The sequence below is a fragment of the Pieris napi genome, chromosome 8, assembly GCF_905475465.1.
Source record: "Pieris napi chromosome 8, ilPieNapi1.2, whole genome shotgun sequence".
Classification (NCBI taxonomy): domain Eukaryota; kingdom Metazoa; phylum Arthropoda; class Insecta; order Lepidoptera; family Pieridae; genus Pieris; species Pieris napi.
Genome location: NC_062241.1, coordinates 9,050,394 through 9,071,971, shown reverse-complemented (window position 1 = coordinate 9,071,971; position 21,578 = coordinate 9,050,394). Strand labels below are relative to the sequence as shown.

General features: G+C 30.0%; 4 protein-coding genes across 6 annotated transcripts; 3 read left to right on the top strand and 1 right to left on the bottom strand.

Moving 5' to 3' along the window:
* The first annotated feature begins 256 nt into the window (after positions 1-256).
* Positions 257-2,014, top strand: LOC125051484 (5,10-methylenetetrahydrofolate reductase). The gene is made up of 3 exons (XM_047651791.1): positions 257-494; positions 820-1,138; positions 1,486-2,014. Exons 2-3 carry the CDS (start codon positions 820-822, stop codon positions 1,968-1,970), a joined length of 804 nt encoding a protein of 267 aa, XP_047507747.1. The 5' UTR covers positions 257-494; the 3' UTR covers positions 1,971-2,014.
* A 602-nt stretch (positions 2,015-2,616) lies between these two features.
* Positions 2,617-9,830, top strand: LOC125051482 (cytochrome c oxidase assembly factor 6 homolog). Of its 3 annotated transcripts, none has more exons than XM_047651786.1 (7): positions 2,617-2,816; positions 3,380-3,469; positions 3,788-5,902; positions 6,171-6,309; positions 6,995-7,182; positions 7,618-7,838; positions 8,339-9,830. In XM_047651786.1, exons 2-7 carry the CDS (start codon positions 3,398-3,400, stop codon positions 9,807-9,809), a joined length of 4,206 nt encoding a protein of 1,401 aa, XP_047507742.1. In that variant the 5' UTR covers positions 2,617-2,816; positions 3,380-3,397; the 3' UTR covers positions 9,810-9,830. The 3 variants fall into 3 exon arrangements, with proteins under 3 accessions (XP_047507742.1, XP_047507745.1, XP_047507743.1); XM_047651787.1 differs by lacking the exon at positions 2,617-2,816 and adding an exon at positions 3,257-3,308; XM_047651789.1 differs by lacking the exons at positions 3,380-3,469; positions 3,788-5,902; positions 6,171-6,309; ... (1 more) ...; positions 7,618-7,838; positions 8,339-9,830 and adding an exon at positions 2,942-3,256 and having other exon boundaries at positions 2,650-2,816.
* Positions 9,831-10,061: 231 nt separating this feature from the next.
* LOC125051485 (N-alpha-acetyltransferase 38-B, NatC auxiliary subunit) lies at positions 10,062-11,031 on the bottom strand. Its single transcript, XM_047651792.1, has 3 exons — positions 10,813-11,031; positions 10,469-10,598; positions 10,062-10,252 (listed from the first exon to the last, which is right to left on the bottom strand). The coding sequence occupies exons 1-3, from the start codon at positions 10,843-10,845 to the stop codon at positions 10,107-10,109; spliced, it is 309 nt and encodes a 102-aa protein (XP_047507748.1). The 5' UTR covers positions 10,846-11,031; the 3' UTR covers positions 10,062-10,106.
* Positions 11,032-11,201: 170 nt separating this feature from the next.
* On the top strand, positions 11,202-13,907 carry LOC125051483 (nucleic acid dioxygenase ALKBH1). Its single transcript, XM_047651790.1, has 4 exons — positions 11,202-11,544; positions 11,618-11,944; positions 12,721-12,914; positions 13,533-13,907. Exons 1-4 carry the CDS (start codon positions 11,422-11,424, stop codon positions 13,870-13,872), a joined length of 984 nt encoding a protein of 327 aa, XP_047507746.1. The 5' UTR covers positions 11,202-11,421; the 3' UTR covers positions 13,873-13,907.
* Positions 13,908-21,578: the final 7,671 nt, after the last annotated feature.

Here is a 21,578-nt window from a genome sequence, read left to right as displayed (position 1 = left end):
TTGTACCACCTATAAGTCAATGAATGTTGTTTTTTTTTTCTCATCATAATTTGTATTGACGGTCCAGCCGTTTTCGGGTTCTGTTTAAAAATATTGTGATTTAAAAATATCCAAATAATGTTACTAAAAATCTTTTATATTAGGTAAAAAAACTTATAGTAAAAAAAATGTGTTAATAGGAAGACATTGTTCACTCCAATCTTCGTTACTTAAAGCCCAATACAATACTGTTAAAACCAACCCAGGTAAAATCTACTTCAAGAAATAACGAAAGTTTTAAACTAATTAGACGAGATAGTAGTAGAGGCTATAATATTTATGTCACTTGTTCACAATGCGTATAAGTAATAAAATTATGTAGATCAAATAATAAAAACAATAAGCTGATATCTGAAAAAGAGATTAAATAATAACCTATACTTTATCAGTCAACAGAGATAACTTTTCATTACTTTGTGTTCGACGGCATAAATGATAGCAGCCAACTATATAAGGTAAATTTAAATCTTAAGCATTTTCTAGGATAAAGCCTAAAGAAGGTTTAGTACCATAGGTATATCACTGCGCAAAAAGCTTCTCGTGAATTAAATTTTATGAGTTTATAGCATACGTATTGTATTAATCAAATTTAGAAACTGAAAACTTCACATTCAAAAATCATTTAATCATATAGGTATCAATTCACTACTAGTTTATTTACTAAAACTTTAACTAAATTGTACGAAATTTATAAGAGAATTAAATACAATTTCGTTGCTTTTAACAATATTGTAATAATATTGAAACATTCACTTACTCGATTTTATCTATGGGTTTCAGATGGCGCGCAAAATAACAGACATACTTAACAATATTGATAAGTTTTCCTATTCCTTTGAAGTAACTCCAAACGTGACAGAAGAAGAATTAAACAATATTAAATTAGAACCAGCCTTTTATGCTATAACATGGCATGCCAAATTGTACGATTTTAATAATTTAGATATCCAACCACTTAAATTAGCTGAGACTTTAGCTAGTAAAAATAAAAATGTTCTCCTCAACTTATCGTGTCATAAATTGAGGAAGGAATATTTATATAGAGTGCTAGATTTTCTAAAATCTAAAGGAATTTGTAATTTATTCATCGTGCAAGGAGGTAAGTACCTATAATTTCAATTATTTATGCTGAGTAGGTATCTGGCTATAAGGCTTACTTCCTTTAAAGTCGAGACTAATAATGGGTGTCGTATATCAAAAACGTATTGATTTGTAGTTTCATATTATATCTTACATTAAGAATGGAACTAATTATACATGGTTAAGTGAAAGAAAACATCGTGAGGAAACCACTAGGTGCCTCTAAGATCATAAAGCAACAGCGGCAGTCGGGCAAAAAGGGTAGGAATATTAAAAATTTTGCATCTACCGCATTTTTTATTATTGAACACACAAGACTAAGGCATTAATAACATTGTACGAATTTTACGATGTAATTTTTTTCAGAGGGTTACGACGAAAACTTATCTGATTTCAAGTCTACGTCGGATTTAGTCGCATCTATACAAGATTATACAGGAAATTATTTCTCTATTGGTGTGGCTGGGCATTGCGAGAAATTGGTCAGCATAGAAAGCCTAAAAGAAAAAATCAGCAGGGGCGCAGATTTTATTATAACTCAGGCTTTTTTTGACCCTAATGTTTTCAAATTATTTATTGTTAATTGCAAAGATGCTGGAATTACAACGCCTATAATTCCAGGTGTATTTCCATTCGATAACCAAGACGAAGTTGAGAAATTTATAAGTTTGTGTAAAATTAATATTGATGCAAAAATAATGGATGATATAAAAAATCTACCAAGCGAAGAAGTTGTCAAGAATTTAGTCAATCTGATTTACAACGAAACACATGTGAAGCATTTCCATTTCTTTACAATGAATAAATTTGAGAAGACGTCAAAAATTATCAAGGGCCTAGTACCTTTATAAAGAAATTACGAAACATTATTTTTTAATTAAAAAAATAAGCCAGATAAATTGTTTCATTTGCCATGAATAGAATAAATTTTTAATTTACTGAACTTTAATATTTAACATTTGGAGCCGTTGAATTTTAAATAAAGAGTAGGTAGTTATGTTTTAGTGAAACTAATGGATTAGGGAAATAAAATAAATATATCAATGGGCAATAGTTTACTGAAAAATATATATTCTAACTGCTACAAAAATAAATTGTATCAAAGTCGAATGAAGAGCTATTTATCATGCACCAGGAATCCTTCGGCAATATGAAAATAACATCATTGGATCTTTCGCCAATCTCAATAATGTGTATTATCTATAAGTAAACTTGACAGACACTGTCGGTATTTTTTATGTCATTTCGTTCCATCATCATGTTTTTATTAACTATTATGCGTATGGTGTTTATAATTTTATTTAAATATTATTAAGACGTTCTATGTAGTTTTCTTCAAAACATGCTAATTATACAAAAATGTACTTACGTGTACATATTTGGTAATATTCTACATGGACATTTATTTATTGTGTCATAATTTAGGACACAGTAGGCTAGAGCGTCAAATGTCAACTGACAATTATTATAAACTATAACCATTAATCTGTGCTATAAATTTTAGGTTATGTTTAAATATCGTAATTTTACCTCTACTTGATGAGAGTTGTATAGAGATTAAGTATTAAGTTGTATCTCATATATCGTGAGGTGTTAGTTTGTAGATAAAATAAATGCTATATGAATATAATTTATTGAAAATCCTCGCTAACAGCCTTTTATTAAATCAAAATACGAATTGTTGACAACATCTCAAAGTGAGTACAAAAATCAAATGTTTCAGTTAAAAAATTTAAAAGCGATTACACCAAATTAAAAGAGTTGAACGACGGACAGGGATCCTAGTCCTTCATCCTTTTAACTTCCATATTCCTGATTTTAGGTTTAAGAAATAATGTCTTTCCCTGATAAACATCAAAGAAAAACATGTTGGGATGCTAGAGACAAATTCTGGGAATGCTTAGATGAACATAACATTAAAGATAATTCTGAACATCCTAAAGCCTGTGCTGAATTTAGGAAACTGTTTGAAAACTCTTGTCCTCCAAAATGGGTCTCACATTTTGATAGGAAACGAGATTACAATATATTCAAAGTCCAAATGCAGAAAGAGGGATTTGAACCTATTAAAGATGCTGCTTAGTTGTTGCTATTTATAAATTCAAATTGTAAATATAGTTATGTAGTAAATTATTTATATTACGACTTTTATTTTATAAATCCTTTATTTTCCAAGTGTCATAGTTAAGGTAAATATATTTTTTTATAAAATACTATATGGCTATGCTGAATTAAGTATTTATCAATCTTACTTTTACAGGCCACATTTAATGAAAAGATGGATATGGGAGAAAATGTTTTATTGAAATTATCTGTACCAACATATGAAATTACAACTTTAATTTTACAGGTAAAACTAGCTTATGTTTTATCATCATCATTCAATTATTAATGTATTATCTTACAGTACAGTAATGTATTAGTGACTCTCTACCACAAAATCTACTGTTAAAAGCTATTTAGTTACTACTTAAGTTAGGATAAATAGACATCTAAACATTTGATCACTTTATATTTCTTATAATAATACAGAGATTCTATATCGGCAGGATTGGTTAAAGGACCAGACGTAGAAAGTAATTTTTTTCTTAAAACTTTAATATAATCCACTAACGACAACTTCAAATTTGATATGATCCTCATGTTTATGAAAAACTTACGCTTTCAGGAGGTTTTATCTTCATCCAAAAAAGTACATGGTAAAGAAAAAGTAACAGAAAAAATATTAGAAAAGTTATGGGAACACATAATGACAAAGTTGTTTGAATTTGATGATCAACTACTATGTTCTACATGTTTTTATACTTTATTAACACATTCTGAGACTCAGGATATCCATTTACATAATATATTAAATATCATTAACAATGCTTTAGAAGAATTTGACAAGGACAATTCTTTCTATGCAATGACAATAATGTATGGTCTCTTTCAATCATCTTATCTTACACAGAAAAATAAACAACAAACTCAACTGATGGTAATGGTATTGGAAGCAACATTTAAGCTGCTTATGCAAGAGGCATATAAATATTCTCAATACACATTCATAACATTTAAAATTATATCAGCATTCAAAAAAGTAATTGATACAAATTTCCAATCCAGTATCTTCAATAGGAACAATCAAATAACATTATTGAATGTAGTAAATCATAATTGGGAAAATCCAATTACTGGTGTAAGAAATTTGATTAGAAATATATTTCAAACACTTGTTTCCATACTAGATAAAGATATTTACGACACCATTTTGAAAGAGATTAATGGCTTTTACTGGAATAAAGCTAAGTTTCTGATGTTAACAGAAGTTATTGAACAATCACAGAGTCCAATTTATGCATTACTTAATAATAATGGATGGTTACATGGTCTAATCTACAGTTTGCATAAACCTGGCCTTGTTTCTTGTGGATCTGATATGTATTTTGCTGTCCTTAAAAAAGTAAAATCTGATGATGAGTGGTGTGAAATATTTTTAAAAGATTTATGCATTATATTTAATGGCACATCATATAAGGCAATAGAGAACTTTTATAACTACTGGTGCTTGATAACATTAAAGAAATTCCCTATGCTTTTAGATAAACTTTTATTAGCTATTTCAAAGGAGAAAACAGAATCAAGTCTTTTAAGTGCTTTAAGTGTTATGAAGCAGGGTAATAAACTAGCATTGCTCAAGAAAAGTTTGGATACAGAGAAAATTATTGAACTGGGCCTTGGTTATAATAATCCACTAATACGTATTAAAGCCTTTGACATTATTTGCGTTTGTCATGGCAAATGTTTGCCAGATAGACTAAAATATAACATGATACTTGAGTTTTTATACAATAATATAAACTCTGATTGCACTGTTCTAAGAATTAACATGATAAATAGCTTTAGCAGTTTTTTAACACATCTACATAGTGCATTCTTAATAAATCAGGATATTGAAGAACTTAAACATTTCTTTTTAAATTTGCAAAACCTTCTCAAAGCTTCAATTAATTTTAATGGCAACTATCAGAGAAAAATTACATCCATTAAACTAATTGATGTTATATTGAAACATTTGAATGCTGTTCCTAAAAAGTCATCGAAACTAAGACCACAAACATTAATAGAAATACTTAAAAATGAAAGTATCTGGAACCTGTCAAGCAAAGATTTCATTCTAAAATTACTAAGCTTGCTTAAGGATCCCGCTGATGATATAAGGCAATCTGTTCTACAAGTATTATTGAATTACTATTCTAATGACCTTAAGTGTCAGTTAATGTTTAATTATATGACTGAAGATGTAATAAAATGCACAGAGAGCAAATTCTTTTTTGATATTGATTGTGGAAAAATTATATTTAAGTTATTAATTAGTATTTTACTAAAAGAAAATATAGATGGAAGTTTCAGAAGTGTGCAACAGTATTTTGAACACTGGTATAATGAGCTGACAAATGAAATACATCTGAAGAGGAATGTAGTAGATTCTATACATGATGGAAAGCAACTTCATTCAATATTAGGATGGTTATTTGTTATTATTGAAAGTTGCTTACAGTATAAATATAAGCTTGATTTACCGAATACAACAATTTTGAAGTTTGTTGATGTTTTAGAAGAAATTTCAAATCAGTTTATGAGTGAAGAGAGTAGTGCAGTTAGTTATGACTTTTCAAGAATGAATGAGTTGGTTGAATCTTTAATAGAAAAATCAAGTACAAATATCAAGAATAATGATGAAACAAAAATATCTGGTTTACACCAAGTTGTGCTGAATTGTCTTTGGTTGAATGTGAAGGTAAGTAAATATTATTTAAATAAATAAAAACGAATCGCTAAAATGTACGCGCAGATTTCCGGATAGATTTTACCAAATAGAGTTGTTTTAAATTCGCCAGGTGGAATAAAAAAGCAAACACAATTTTGTAATATATATGAAAAGTAAGGCGGTGGGTAGATGGCGGTGTAACAAATTTTTAGTTTTTTTTAATAATTTTGGATACAAATGGTTGAGAATTTAACCTCGAAGAAAGTAAAAATTTTTCATATACGATAATTTGTTTCAGATGTCAAGTGATATATCTGCTTTATTAATTATGTATGTGGAAGATGAAAATATCTGCAATAAATGTTTAAACGTAATAGTCCATGTTCTTGAAACGTGCAGACATAAAGGTGCAATAGAAGCAGCGGGATCTGCGTTAGGTAATTCAATAATATTTTATATAAAAAATATGTATGTGGATATAAAAATGTATATATTATATATATACTAGCAGACTCGGCCAAGCGTTGCTGTGGCTAAGATTTTTGTTATATTACTTAGTAGTAAACTATTCAAGGGAAACGGTTGGAGAACACCAGTCATGGGGACCATCATGCTTTTTTGGTGGTAATGCCATAAATTGTAGCTTAAGTGAAACGTTGGTACTTTCAACACAGCGCCATCTGTTAGAATTGTGACTATCAAATAATAAACAAATCTTTTGCAATAAAATAATATTGCGGGTATAAATCGAGATGTACACACGGTGTGCAAATTTGGTTGATATCGGTTCGGTAGTTTAGTAGTCCATACCGGACAAAAAACGTGACACGTAATTTATATATATTAAGATATGTATAACATAACTTTTTTTATTATATTTACACGAAGTCAAGGTCCAGTCAATAGATGGTACTTTATAAATCTGGTGTTACTTATATATTATATAATTGGTCCCGAGTTTAATTCCCCGCTAAACTTGTTTAAATAAATTTCTTAGTAATGCTGTAAATTAAAAATATGCGGCAATGAAGCAGACGGCCAAAACGATATAACTTATTTGGCATGTCTCATTATTGGAATGTTTTTAAATAATTTTGGTTAAAAAAAGACATTTCTTTTCAGGAAAGAGCATTCAGCACTTAACTTCACTACCAGTTGGTTCTAATTTAACGAAATTACCATTGATATTGTTAGAGAGAAAACTAAAGGAATTATTACTGGAAGCCAAAATGGCGTCTGTTACTCGAAGGGGTGCTGGATTGTCTATCATGGTACATAGGATTGTTTCCAGCGATATGAAGAAAGGAAAGGTAGCTTCGTTTTTATTAAAGATTTTATATTGTTGGTGATATTTGTTTACTTTATAATCGTCTTACGTCTTTTCCGCAATGTGTTTTACCAGTATGTCTAAAGGCCGATTTACATTATTTTAGTGTTTAGTAGAGTGCTTTAGGATAGTACTTTAGTTGAAACATGTAAACGCTACTTGCTTTCTTTGCTTGCTAAAGAACTTGCCTTTCAAGTTGTACTAAAGCACTCTCCTAAACACTAAGATAATGTAAATCGGCCATAAGGGAAATAAATAAGTCTGAGTGTGTTTACATTCTAGTGTCTAGCGTCTAATATATAAACTATATGATGAGGATTTTCAAAAATAATTATAAAATATCGCATAGATAATACAATAGAATAATATTCGAACTGTTTTATTAAAAACAAAATATTTTATACTTCATTTTTTACAGCCTCTATTTCACTACTTCATGAATATTTTGCTAGAAGCTTATAAGGATTTGGACGGTATAAACGATTGTAATCCTGATAAAGATTTACCCAAAGCCATCCACATACACTTCTTAACTCGAATCGTGATGGACAGTAGTCTCGCTTCAGAAATGATGTTTTATTCAGCAAAATTAGCAGAACTTGCATTCAATAACTTAAGGAGTTCACACTGGCAAATTAGGTTTGTTTTGTTTCAATATTTATTTTATTTTTAATTTTCAGCCAAAGTCATCAATATTGCTGCAGTATTCATAACATTTTTATTACTATTACTTAGTAGCAAATTTTACATTAATGCAAGAAACGCGCGCTATATACTTTTGTTAATATAATTTAAGTGTAGAATAAATAGGTGATATACATTTCAAACTAAAATCATGGAACCTACCAATATAAATATATGTATATACCAAATATACTTTGTGTACAAATCAAGTTCGTTAAATCCAGTTATTATAGGTTGAAATAATGAGTTTACAAAATCTTTCGGAATGTTAATGTTGTAACTGTGGTGTTCAGAAGACCGAGCTGTGCTAAAATAAAAATTTCGCTCAGTTGAACTCATGAAAAACAAACATTAAAAAACATTTAGTAAGTAAGTCATATCCAATATCATGTTGTAGTGAAAATAATAGTTGCATTACACTGGTTTGCAAATAACACATTTTTCCTTCATTCCAGAAACGCCGCTCTGCAACTATATGGGGCACTTATCCCTAAATTAATAGGGCAGAAAAAGGCTTCTGGTCTTGATGAAGAAACTGTATCTACCGTTGCATGTGATGAATTTAGAACTCATTCACCAAAATTATGGGATTTTATTGAAAATCAATTGGAAAATACTGACGATAATTTATTAAGCCATTCAGATTTGGTTCCAATTTTAAATATACTAGCTAGTGTTGCTAGAAGTTATAATTTTTCATACAAATCGAAGGAAATTTTAAAAATTCAGAATTTCAAATTGTTGCTTGGTAGTCAAATATACACTGTAAGGCGATTGGCTTCCAATTGCATTTTAAATATTTATTCATGTCAAGATATTTACACATTTTTGATGAGTTACGATAAAATTTCTGAAAACTCTTTACATGGGACTATGTTCCTACTGGAAGGTTTTTTAAAACTATTCAAATCTGAATTATCAGATGAAAAATTTTGTGAATTAAAAGAAAAGTATAGTTGCCTTTTCCGAGGACGCTGTTCCTATTTAAGTCGGACTATATTTGATAAAATGTTTTTCGATGAAGTTCCAAATATGTGTAAAGTTAGTTGTGAAGCAAGAAATAATAAATATTTGCCTGGGGTATATGTATGGGCAAACAATAGAATTCAAATGTTTATAAGAACTGCAACGTGGAATGAAATAGCTGATAATATACACATTTTATTAACTTTTGATGATTTTGAACAACACAGTCAACATCTTTATACGAAAATTGATGAAGATGAAAATATTCCTGAGGTCTTGATAAATATTGCAAATAAAATTATATCATCTGGAATTGGCAGAAATTGCTATGGGGTTTGGAAATTTATATACAAACTAACCAAAACACTTACAAATCATTTAATGGCTCTTGAGTGTACTCATATTGTAAAGGAGCTGTTAATTGGGATAGAGTCTTTATATAAAATCCGCTATTTAATTCCTTTTGCAGCAAAAATTCTATCAAATTCTCAAAATAATGTCATATCAAAAATTATTTATGATTTTTGTGATCCTATCAAAAATGAAACAGACATGAGATATATAGCTGCATTAGCTAACAATGAGCTTGCAGAGAAATTTATTAATTTAACAGATGAAGTTAAAATTAATTCCATAAAATCTGCAATTATTTTACTACAAGACGAAGATGAAGACATCAGAAACACAAGTACAGCTTTTTACAAAAATATAAAAAAAGAGCATTATCATGCCTTTATTTGTCTAATTAAAATACTAAGTAAAGAATTTATGGATTCAGTCTTAAATGAACCAAAACAAGGTGTTAATCTTATTTTTTCAGATTTGAATAATATTATTGAGTTAATTATAGAAAAAGATATAGAGAATTATAATCCTTTTGCTAATGATTCAAAAAACATATATTTAGAGGATAATTTTATAAAAACTTTGTTACATAATCTATGTAAAAAATATGAATAAAAATTCCATCTTCTATTATGAGTATGTATTTAAATCATAAATGAACTTTGTGATCATAGAAAATTATTTATAAAAACATGTATGAATACATTGTTTATGGTGACTGCTCTACAGAAAGGGAATATTATTATATTTTTTTGCATTGTATAATAAAGGCCATGTTTACAAAATGTAAAATTTTTATAGATTATTTAGTACAGATTAATGTGGTTAAAATGGAACTGTGACCAGAGTTAAAATAGTATCTACCACTTTCTAAACAAAAATTTATAGTTCCTAGCTAATTACTAAGTAAAATTACTCATCATAATAATATTTCTGTGGCGGTGTTGTATCATCAATTTGTATAGACACAATATGTCGTCCTGGAACCATAACTAGTCCTAATACTCGAGGTTCTTGTGGCTCTCCATCGCTGTTTTTAGAATATTCTGAACAGGCACCTTTAAAAGAATAATTTAAATTATTTTCAAGCTTTCTTATATATAATAAATTATGCTCATTTACAGTACTTTCAATGAAAAGCAATATAATATTTGACCATAAAAGTACTTGTTTGACAAAACTTTATTTAGGTCCCCGCATACTCGTGCAGGCTTTCAAAAAGTGGAAACAAATAAAAAATCTCGAAAAAATACAATAAAAGTAAATAAGGTTACCTAAAATCACATTAGCATCTCTATCTGTACACAAAAATACACCTATAAGAACTCTTCCATCAGTCATTTCTATTCTAAAATTCATGTTGAGCCATTTTCGTAACTTTGCTTTACCATCTAACTCTTCTACCTGAAAAAATTAAAATTTAATTTATATAAAAATTAAAGATTCATTTAAAGTGCTTTTAGGATATTATGATATACATATTTGCAAAGTTGAAAACAAAACCCCTCATTACTTTTTTGTAATTATTTTTTTGCAGTCATAATTAAATTTACACGATGCATGTGTTTTTGTTTCGTAGAATTTTAGCGGCAATAAATCAAAATTTGAAACAAAGTACCTTAGGATCTTCAACTTCTTGACCAGACTTCATATTTCATTCAAATTGTTATTTCCTTCCTCTGGTAAATGAAAGAAACTTACAACAGTTATACTTTTTTTATTGATAAAAAAGTAGTAATCAGTAATTAAAACCTATATTTCAATGAAATATATATTATTTTAAACAGTATGAAAAATTATGAACACACAGCTGTTCTGTATAATCATAAACGGAAAAAGTAACGTCAAATAGACAGGTTACAGGTATCGACCAAAGATTTATTGTTGTCTGTTTTGTAAGTTGCCTTTAGCTGATAGCTCGTACTTTGTAGCTGTCGTTTGACTTTTCTCAAATTCTTTGTCAATGTCTGAAAAATCTAGGGTCTGGCTGAATTCTGAAAGGTCAGAGGTGATTTTTGGCCAATTTCAATTGTAAATATACTCAATACTGTGTTGTAAGCATTTTTAATGGTACCTATAAATTAGATAATTGTACTTTAAGTACATTACACGATATGTTTATTATATGGATATTGTTTATACTGACGTTATGAATGAAATGAATGTATTCACCTTATCGTGTGTTAAAGTGTCCGAATAGTCATTTGGTCTGATTGATCAGATAAAAATGAAGCGTTCTATGGATAGTGAAGATTGCTTTATGAAAAAATTCAAGTACTATAAATCTAACAAACCAAAGCCCTCATTAGACGAGGTCATATCTTTAGAAACCTATAAATTTGCTAAAGAGGTAAGTTCTCACCATTAATTTCCTTTAAAAACATGCAGTGTGTCATTTATAATAGAATGCATATGCATTACAGGTCGAAAACATAACATTTACTGTAAAACATGATTCAAGAACGAGAGCTCTAGGTTTACATGACATTTCTAATTGGAAAGCAGTTTCGTTAAGCAGACACCCTGGTTTTATTATTATTAAAAATCCATTTACTAGTTTAGGACAAAGGTACTGGATAAGAAAATGTTTGGAAGAATATGCTAAAAAGCCCAATAAAAGGAACATTGACATAGACACTGATGTAGATAATTGGTGGGAAGAGTGCTTTAAGAACAAAGAAGTAGATAGGAAGCTACAGAAGAAACTGAGATGGGCAACTTTAGGATATCATCATGATTGGGACACAAAAGTAAAATGTTAATATTTCTTTTTAACACATTTAATATGAAGGACTTTAAGATCTCTTGTGTAACTGATATTTGTTTCAAGCAATTTAGTAATCATTAAACACTATAGTAATACAGTAGAACCTCTATAAGTCGAACAACAAGGGAGACGCCAAAAAATTCGAGTTATAGAGTTTTCAACTTATGGAGGATTTTTGACTTAGGCGTATTTTGATTTGACATAAAGAGTTTGAGGTTTATTGTTATAAATTGAACACCTGACACAAAGCAAGCAAACACGGGTTTCCATGAGTCATAAATTTATTGTATACTCCTAAAATGTTTTCTAAGAAACAATAGTGTACTCACATTGTCGGCAAGTTCTTAAAGTCGGTAACTTATTTTTGTTTGAACAATAGAGATAATAAATTCCAAATGATCAAGTTGTAAAGGTTGTAAAATAAAACGTTCCTATGTTCGAGATACAGAGGTCAAATTTAATTTTTCGAGTTATAGAGTGAAAATATGTACCAAAATGGCTTGGAGGGACTCGGTGATTATTTTGATTAACAGAGGGTCAAGATTTCAAGTAATGGAGGTTTTGGTGTTTTAAGGGAAGGGAACAAAACTTTTTTTCGAGATTTGGAGGTTTTTGACTTATCGAGGTTCGACTTAACGAGGTTCTACTGTATTTAACATGTGTATATATTACAATATGCTTTTTTCCTATATATCCAAATGTAAATTAAATTAATTTCTCATATTCTTTAAAAAAACATTATAATCTGTCTAATTCCAGGTCTACATTGAAGATAACAAAGGTGTATTTCCAGCAGAATTAGCTGAGTTATGTGATGCTATAGCCCTCAGTCTTGGCTACAATAAATTCAGAGCTGAAGCAGCAATTGTAAATTATTACCACATGGGATCTACATTATCTGCTCATACAGATCACTCTGAAGTGAATTTGGAGGCACCATTATTTTCATTAAGGTAAGGATTTCCTACTTTTAATTTTCATCTTTGCTAGCCTTGTAGTTATAATAATAATAGTTTATTTAAGCTGACAATCATAAGTCCATTTTACTATTGTGTTATGCATATTTCTTAAACATAAAAGCAATTGAATGTTGTTCTCATAATCTTGACACTCTTTAAGTAATTTATTTTAAAGTATGTATATTGAAAAAACAGTTGTACCCCAAAACTACCCTACCTAGGCATCAAAATTGAACAAAGGAGAGAACCATGTGAGAATCCAAATTATCACTTCATATTGCATTTATTGTTCAATAGTTTTTTTAAAGCAAATAAAAATATACAAGCATCAATGTCCTTTTGGAGTCCAGAAAATAAATTCAGAGATAATTTTTCTTAATACACTTAATGTAAAATCTAAAGCTTACTATGCCAGTAATTGAATTTTATATCTCGAAAATTTTCATTCATTTGACCAATATAGTCTGCTACTTACTACTCATTCTGTTTTACGATAAAACTTAAAAGTACGGTACATATAAAAAATAGTTACTTTTATGTTTATTTTTATTTTAATAGACGAAAATATACTTTAAAAACTCCGTTACTTTATCTAATTACGATTTATTTCAGTTTTGGTCAATCTGCAATATTTTTACTCGGTGGACATGAAAAGTCAATAGAACCCTCTGCCATTTTACTGTCAAGTGGTGATATAGCTATCATGTCTAAAGATGCACGTCTATGCTACCATGCTGTACCAAAAATATTACCCAGCTCAAAACAACCATGGAATGATCCTACTTCTGTTGAAAAAACGGATGAAAATTTTAAATACATAAAGGAAGATGAAATAATTGATTCAATGAATAGAAATTTGAAAGAGTGGACAAAGTTCCAGGCATATGTTGAAGAGTCAAGAATTAATGTTAATGTGCGACAAGTACTAAATGAAAATCAAATATGTTTATAACAGCTACTTTTTTTAATATATTTTGTTGTGTTTTTAGAATGGTAGTTGTCTTTTTGGTTGTTTGGTTATCACTGAAACAAAACAGTTTTATTTAATAATATAAAACTAAAACTAATACTATAAGGAATTTCGATCTTAAGATGCCTCGACTTTTTTTATCGGGTAATTCAGACCACTTTCTGATTGATAATTCTTTTAAGGCAAGTTAGAGCCTTTTCTCAACCACAAACAATTTTTGTTTAGCCGGGAGCATATCTGCAGGCTTAAACACTAAACCACAGAGGCACTAAAAATTATGACACCAATTACAACCACTTTACACATTATAGGACCTCGATGTCACTAATTTGATTTCGCATTTATTTCGGTAAGAAAAATATTACTTCAGTGGGCTTTTGTGATTGAATCATGGCGGTATACTTTATTTGGCACCAGAATATTTTCGTATGACAATATATTCGACAGGGTGGCGTATATTTTTTGAAGTAGTAATAGCAGATAGTTATATTCTTCTACTTAATAAATAAAAAAACAACCTTTCTCTGTTTTTTTAGAGACAAATTCACTTTCATGTCTCTGATGGTCACACAGTCCCCAGAAACATTTAATATAACTTTCCGAATAGCATTCGAAGTCGTCTTTAACTTTGAAGTTTGCTAACCGCCTGGCAGTTGGTCTGTAACAGTAACCACACTGTAGATTTAATTTTTGTAACATTTTCAAACTTGTAACTAAAATTTATTCAAAACATCTCGAAATGGTTGATTATCAAAATGACAAGTTTGACGTTCTTTTTGTATTTCTTTAAAAAGTTTTATTCGGTGGGACATGACTTTGGACATTTTAAAGTAACAATTGTCTTTGATATTATTATAAACAATATTGTATGCGTTGCTTGAAAAACCTTAGTTCGTCAAGTCAAAATCATTTATTCAAATAGGTGTACACTTGTGAACGTCAAAAAATAAATATATATTAAATGCTTCTAATTTATATTTACTGCCAGTTCTCAAATGAAGGTCGCAACTCGCAATATTTAAAAATAATTTAAATAATTGTTTTTTAATCTTATAAATACATATCTTATCGTTAAACCTTGGCTAGCTATTATGCTATAAGATATAGCAAGCAAGTGGTTTCTGGATATCACCCTAATGGGCCCCGTGATTACTTATGCAAAGGCCCTGCAAATACCTCGAGTTCCAACACAACTCCCTGATTAGAAATTCAAGCAATTCAATAAGCCTTATATTGATCCAGACGTGAAAGCATCAATATTCCGACTAGTTCTTTGTATCGGTAGGTATTCAGCTTTGCGATCGCCGTTTAGCTGCGTCGCACGATAGCGAATCCCTTTTCAATTCGAGCCGAATGCCAGACGACAATGCCTCACGATTCCACCATTTGTTGAATGGGAGTTTCAGTTCGAAATTATTAGGCACTTACATGTAAAGTTTTTACGAACAATGCTTTTATTGAAAATAATCTACACGCCTTATGTGCCATATATAATAGATATGCTTATTTAGTTATTCGTATTATACAATATTTTTACTTAGCGTAACAGTATGTAAAGGTATACCTACGACAAAGTCCCTCTATTACTTAGTGTTATATTATTATTAGGGTATAGCGTTAGGCGATGCAAGTATATCAATAAAATCGCTATTCAAATTACTTAAAGCTTACTTACGTGTTTTGAGTTGAAAATTTGAATATGGAATGTGTAGGACTTCCAATGGTTGCAGTAAAGAAGTTCAACTATAAAAAATACAATTAATAAAACTAAAAAAATAGATTTAACGCCATAGAATACTTATAAGTAGCGGACTAGCTCAAAAGCCCGCAATATCGCAAAGGAGGACAGATGCAACATTATCGACGAACAAAGTAGAAACCGAAATTAGAATAGTCTGTTTATGACACGACACAATAAAAGCTTGAGTTAACGGTCCCCAGTAACAATAGTAGGCAAATTGAGTTAGGTAGACATTGTCGTAAACAAGCGATGCAATTTGCATGACTCTCGAACGATTAGATTCGAACAAGTATACTGTCATACGCAATCCCAGGCTCAATGGAGCCCGATCAGCTTAATGGGAAGTGACGGATTGAGAACACGCGTGTATCTGTGATAGATTGTTCAGTGATCTCTATATACACACACAATATTTATTTATCGTTTAGTTGTTCCAAAAAACAAGTTTCGTTTACAGAAATTGCTAAATAACCGCACTTATTGCTCAAAGATCTTTCAGAGTTGCAGAGCAGCAAAAGTTTTTAAAGGGGTTATTAAAATATAAAAAAGCTAACTGTAATATATCAGAAATCATATATATATAAACTCAGTTAAGTGAGTTTCTTGAACGAGTCTTGCAATTCGAAGATGTATTGTATTAGCATTGAAAAAAATATTTTTGTCATGTTCGTACGGAGTCAATTCTTTTTTGAATGACGATAACATTTTCTCTCGCCATAAAATTTTAGTTAATGTAATACATTGTTAAATTTATACGAACGAGTCGTGATGATCTATCCAATAGTTTCTGCACATCATACAAAATTTACAAAAGTATTACTATATACATTTTTTATAAGCACAAAGCAACAACACTAACTTATGTAAAACATACATTTAAAAAACCGTTGTTAAAAGCAATATTTGTTGACCATTTATTATATAAAAATATTAAGTATAAGCACAGGGAAGATTCTAGAAATACTTTGTCTTAGCCGTCGCTGCCCATATTCTACTTTAGGTAAGTAATATTTCGTGAAACCATTATTAACTTTGCCTTTGTATGTTAAATGGATTGTGAGTCAGCAAACTTCTTTTATTGACATTAAATAGCAGATATAAATTCCGTTGGCGGATTACAGAATTTATTGGCTTCAAAATTAAAGGCGGCCGATTTCAATGGCGAGCGTTGACAGCTTTCGTTTATGGAGTTAAAAAAGTTAAATGGCTCATTGAAAACTTATTTTTAACTTCTAGTTTTGATGAATGCGGTCATTGGGTTATAAAAAAATCGCATTTAAAATTACCTGCATCGATTACAAGGGCATTAAGAAGAATGTGAATTTATTCCTCTCCATTATACGAATGTATCTACGTATATAATGGAGAGGCAGCATCGAGTACCTAATGTAATAATATTAATCACACATTTAAACATTATATAATGGATTTAACAATTTAAATAATGTAAAAAATCTGCGCTTCTATTCTTTAACAGGAAAATTGAGTTTACGAGTCACGAGGCATATTTTTCTTAACTCATATAATTCGGTATTTTTTTCCAATAGCTCGGACTGAGCACTACTATCTACAACTGAACCATTACCAGATTATAATCAACGAAATTATTGAAATGTTTTACGAAATTATTTTAGTTTAAATAATTATTGTATTTATGTTTTGGGTATTTATTACATATAACTCTTGTAATTTAAACTCGTAAATGCATCTAATATCACGGAAATAGCCCAGACTACCGAGGTGCAATAACGGTCGGCTTTGTTTACCACAAAGTCTCTACAAACAGGCTTGTTGGTTTCAAAGCGAAATTAATGTATGGCTTAGAATGTTGGTACCTGAGATCAATCAACTGTATCGCTGACGATTGGTGTAACTAATAGCTTTGTGGAGATTAATAATTAATGGTCGTGACAATTACGTTAGTGCTAATTAATGACAGTCTAAAATGTAATTTAATAAAACGGGGGTAAATACTACTAAAAGAAACATAGGTCATTTATGTGTTTTAAGATTTATATGTCTTTAAGCGTGTATATTACTAGTTATACTTAATAATATCAATAGGTATACAGTGGAATCTCTATAACTCGAACTTCGTTAAGTCGAATAAAATGCCATTCCCTTCCGTCGAACCCCTAAATACGCGGTAACTCGAATTGTTTTGACATTGTGACTCGAACAAAATGTTATTTCCCTACGAAGAATTGATAATGCATATGTATTCTCTATAATTCGAATTTCAATACGGAGACTCCGTAAGTCGTAGTTAGTAAAATATCTAATCTATTATTTTTGTCTTGTACTCGTAATTAATAAATACATTCATTTTTTTGTATACAGTTTACTTCATTTATATGTAAAAATATATACCTACTACAAAGCTTAAGTTGAATTGTCATTCAATCGAAAAATACTTATTGAAGAAATTTCGAAATTCAACAGTTAGATCATACCTATGTATATCGAAGTTCTTGTTAAGTCGAAAACTCGTTAACTCGATTTTTTTGGATTTCCCTTGACATTCGAGTTATAGATATTCCACTGTATTATAATGACGAGTACCATCGTCAATCGTACGTCACGCACGTCTTCACCAGCAGCATGTTTATTAGAAGTTTTCTCTCTTATTCTATCCATAACATGTTTATATTAGTGCTAACTTATTAAAAAGTAAATTTCTAAATGTGCTCTTAAGGTCACTGAATTTTTTTTGTCGGAGTGATAAATTCAATGGAGTGTTTTAATACAATGATAAAGCCGCGGCCGAATTTCATTTGAATTTCGACTTAGAAAAAGCTTTTGCATTTTACGTAAAATTTAGTTCTAAAAATACTCGTGCAAGAAGTAAATAACGTTTCTTTGGTTGCTTTTCGTAGAAAAACGATTAACTCCGGGTGGTGCAGTGGCCAACTGGCACATAATTCACTTAAACCTCGTTTATATTACTTAAAACTTTGAAATTGAATTTAACGAATGGATTACAAAATTACCAAGTATTATGCTATGTTTGCAATTTTAACATTGGCCGGATATCAGCACTTCTAATTTTAGCATATATATTTTTAAGTCAATGTTATATTACTTAATAGAGATTATTCTTGACGTCGTTCCAAACTGATTTTGTTTTTTAAGGATTCGGACCTATGACCTTGAGAACAAAATAGAACCAGCGATTTATGCAATTATTAACTAAACTCCTTAATGTGAACGTCACTTATAAATTTAAAACAATGTTTCCTTTTAGAAAATATATTAATTGTGATATAATGGTAAACGGGAAATAAAATTATTACTACGTATATACATGCAAAATTAAAATGGATGGATTTTTCAAAGTCCATCCATTTTAATTTGTTCAAGGGATTTTAAATAAACGGAGTCTGTCTCATTTTGAGAGAGGTCTCATCAATCACCTATTGATTGGGGCCCGCTTAAACTTGACATTTTACCTTCTAAAAGAATATTGACTGTAATTTTAAATGTCGTTTCGCAATAAATTCATTCTAATTACTTAAATTCGAATTGATAAACCCGAAAGTAGCTCAACGATTTCACGCTTTAATGTTGTGACAATTGACGTAAAATGCTCATTATACGTATAAGAACCGTTAAGGTTATTTAAATTAGTTAGTTAGGATAATTATCGCAATTTTACTATTAGATTACAAGTAGTGTTAGCCTACTAAATAAGCTACACTCCACCTTCGTGGGTTTGAATCCAAGCTATTCAAATTAATTTTAATTTCCAATAGCAATAAACTCTGATGAAAAATAAATTCGTGAAGAGACCAGCCCGTCATTAGCAAAGTCGCCGGCGTGTGCCAGGAACAAAAAGGCGATCTTGCTTATAAACCTTAATAGAAATTGGAGAATAACATTTCTTTTTTGGTTTTTTCTATTATTTTGGCGGCAATTCAACGTTTAATCTCAATTTTATTTTGTTCAAAATGGGCTAAAACAAAAGGTGTGACGCGTCAACTAGGCAAATAATTGTTAATTTACATATAGATCATAAGTGGGCGTACAGAATACATGAGCATTTAAAGTGTTCTGTTAAGAATAAAACAACATAAATAAAGGAGACATAAAATTGCAACCGCTAGTGTTTGTTAACGGCACATCATAAGTCCACATTACTAAACTGAGCTGATTGTGATATTAATTGAATACAAAACTAAATTTAAAAAAAAAACGGTGTCAATCTATCGAAAAATCGGTATTCACAGACACTATGTACATGTATAGACATGTTTACAGTTCAAAGCTTCTAAGCGGCATTATATCCTCAAATACCTGAGAAAGCATATTACGCACACGACATTCGTATAAATATTTGAGTACAAAAGTAATCGTATTATGAATAAACACGAATCGCTCAGGTTTATTTAAAAGAGGATTTTGCTTTTCATTTTCCACGATTCGTGTTTCATTACGCGTTAGTATTTGTAGACTTTTTTTTAATACCTGTGAGTTTCGGCTCTAGAAATGAGTGGGTCGTCCTAAAAATTCGCGGCTCGGTCTCGCAGCTTCATTTTGCTGTTTTTATTTTGTTCGAGGGATACTTTATATATTTTCGTACGTTTATACTTCAAATGTTTTCTTAGAAAACTAAATTGCCGATTATGCTCTTGTTGTTAGCGCATTGAACTCCGAGTCCGATTCGGGGTTTTTTTTAATTTAATATATTTTTTTAGAGAAAAAGCGTCTTAACACATTCTTTTTTATGACTAATATTATTTGAATAAATCATAAGTCTATATTAAATGATGCACAACTATTGAAATTCGATTCAAACAATTTTTATACTTAATAGCTAGTAGGCTTGATACACTTAGTGTTTATATTAAACTAATAGTAAGCGATAGTTTATTTACTTATTTAGACGATTTATTTTAGACCGAGAATATTTTTATAAATTTTTTTAAGAATGAAAAAACCTCTCATAAACAGCAGATGTCCTGGACAAGTTTTTCCGGTTTTTCCTATTCGTTGCTGTTATGTGTTTTTTTTTCCTTGCTTATAGGTGTATGTTATATCTATGTTCCACTATAATTGACGTGTGTAATGTCCGGCTGAAGGTTAGCAACACACTTTCGAGCTCTTTGGCAATGTGAGCGTCTATGGGTGGCGGTATCACTTAACATCAGGTGAGCCTCTTGCCCGTTTGCATGTTACATAAAATAAAAAAGATAATAAAATTTTATCTTAAATCAAATTGGCTTTATCTATGATATTTTTAAAATTAATGATAGATGTAGTGAGTCTCGGCAGTGTTATGGTGCACAAACAAGTAGTAGACTAAGCAATTATAGCCATAAGTATATCGTTAGCTCTACCACTTAAACCGCATAAATTTTAATTGGGATCAATTTGGAGATCGACATCCAGTTTTAAGATTAGTTTAAAACAGGAAAAAACTTTCTGGCTTCAGATTTTAACCCGAACAGAAAAGTTTGAATCGTGTATCTATGTTTGCGATATCGTAGCCTCTTAATGAAATGATTTTGTTTTTTGTTTTAGGATTGGAATCGCGGTTCAATTATGTTTCGGTCAAAACTGTTAGGTTTGTTATTTCCTTGCTTTTATAAGTTTTGTTTGTGTTAATATTATAGTACAGAATAGTTATTGTTTAACTTATATCAAAGACTATTACAAATATGCTAAAAGGGCCGCCTTATATGCAATTAACATTCAATAAGGGAAACAAGAAATAAATCATTTTAGAATTTAATTCATTCAATAAAAATTCTAGAAACTATGATGTGATACTGGTCTTCGTCTTAGGTGAACTTCGTATGGCAATTTTTTTTTAAACAGACCAAAAACCACATACTACTGCTATAACAAATTTCTGAAAGAATCTATAAATATATGGCATTTTTATTTCTAAAAAGACAAAAGACATCAAAGCGTACTGCTAGGAACAGTTTTTTGATAAAATTCAAAT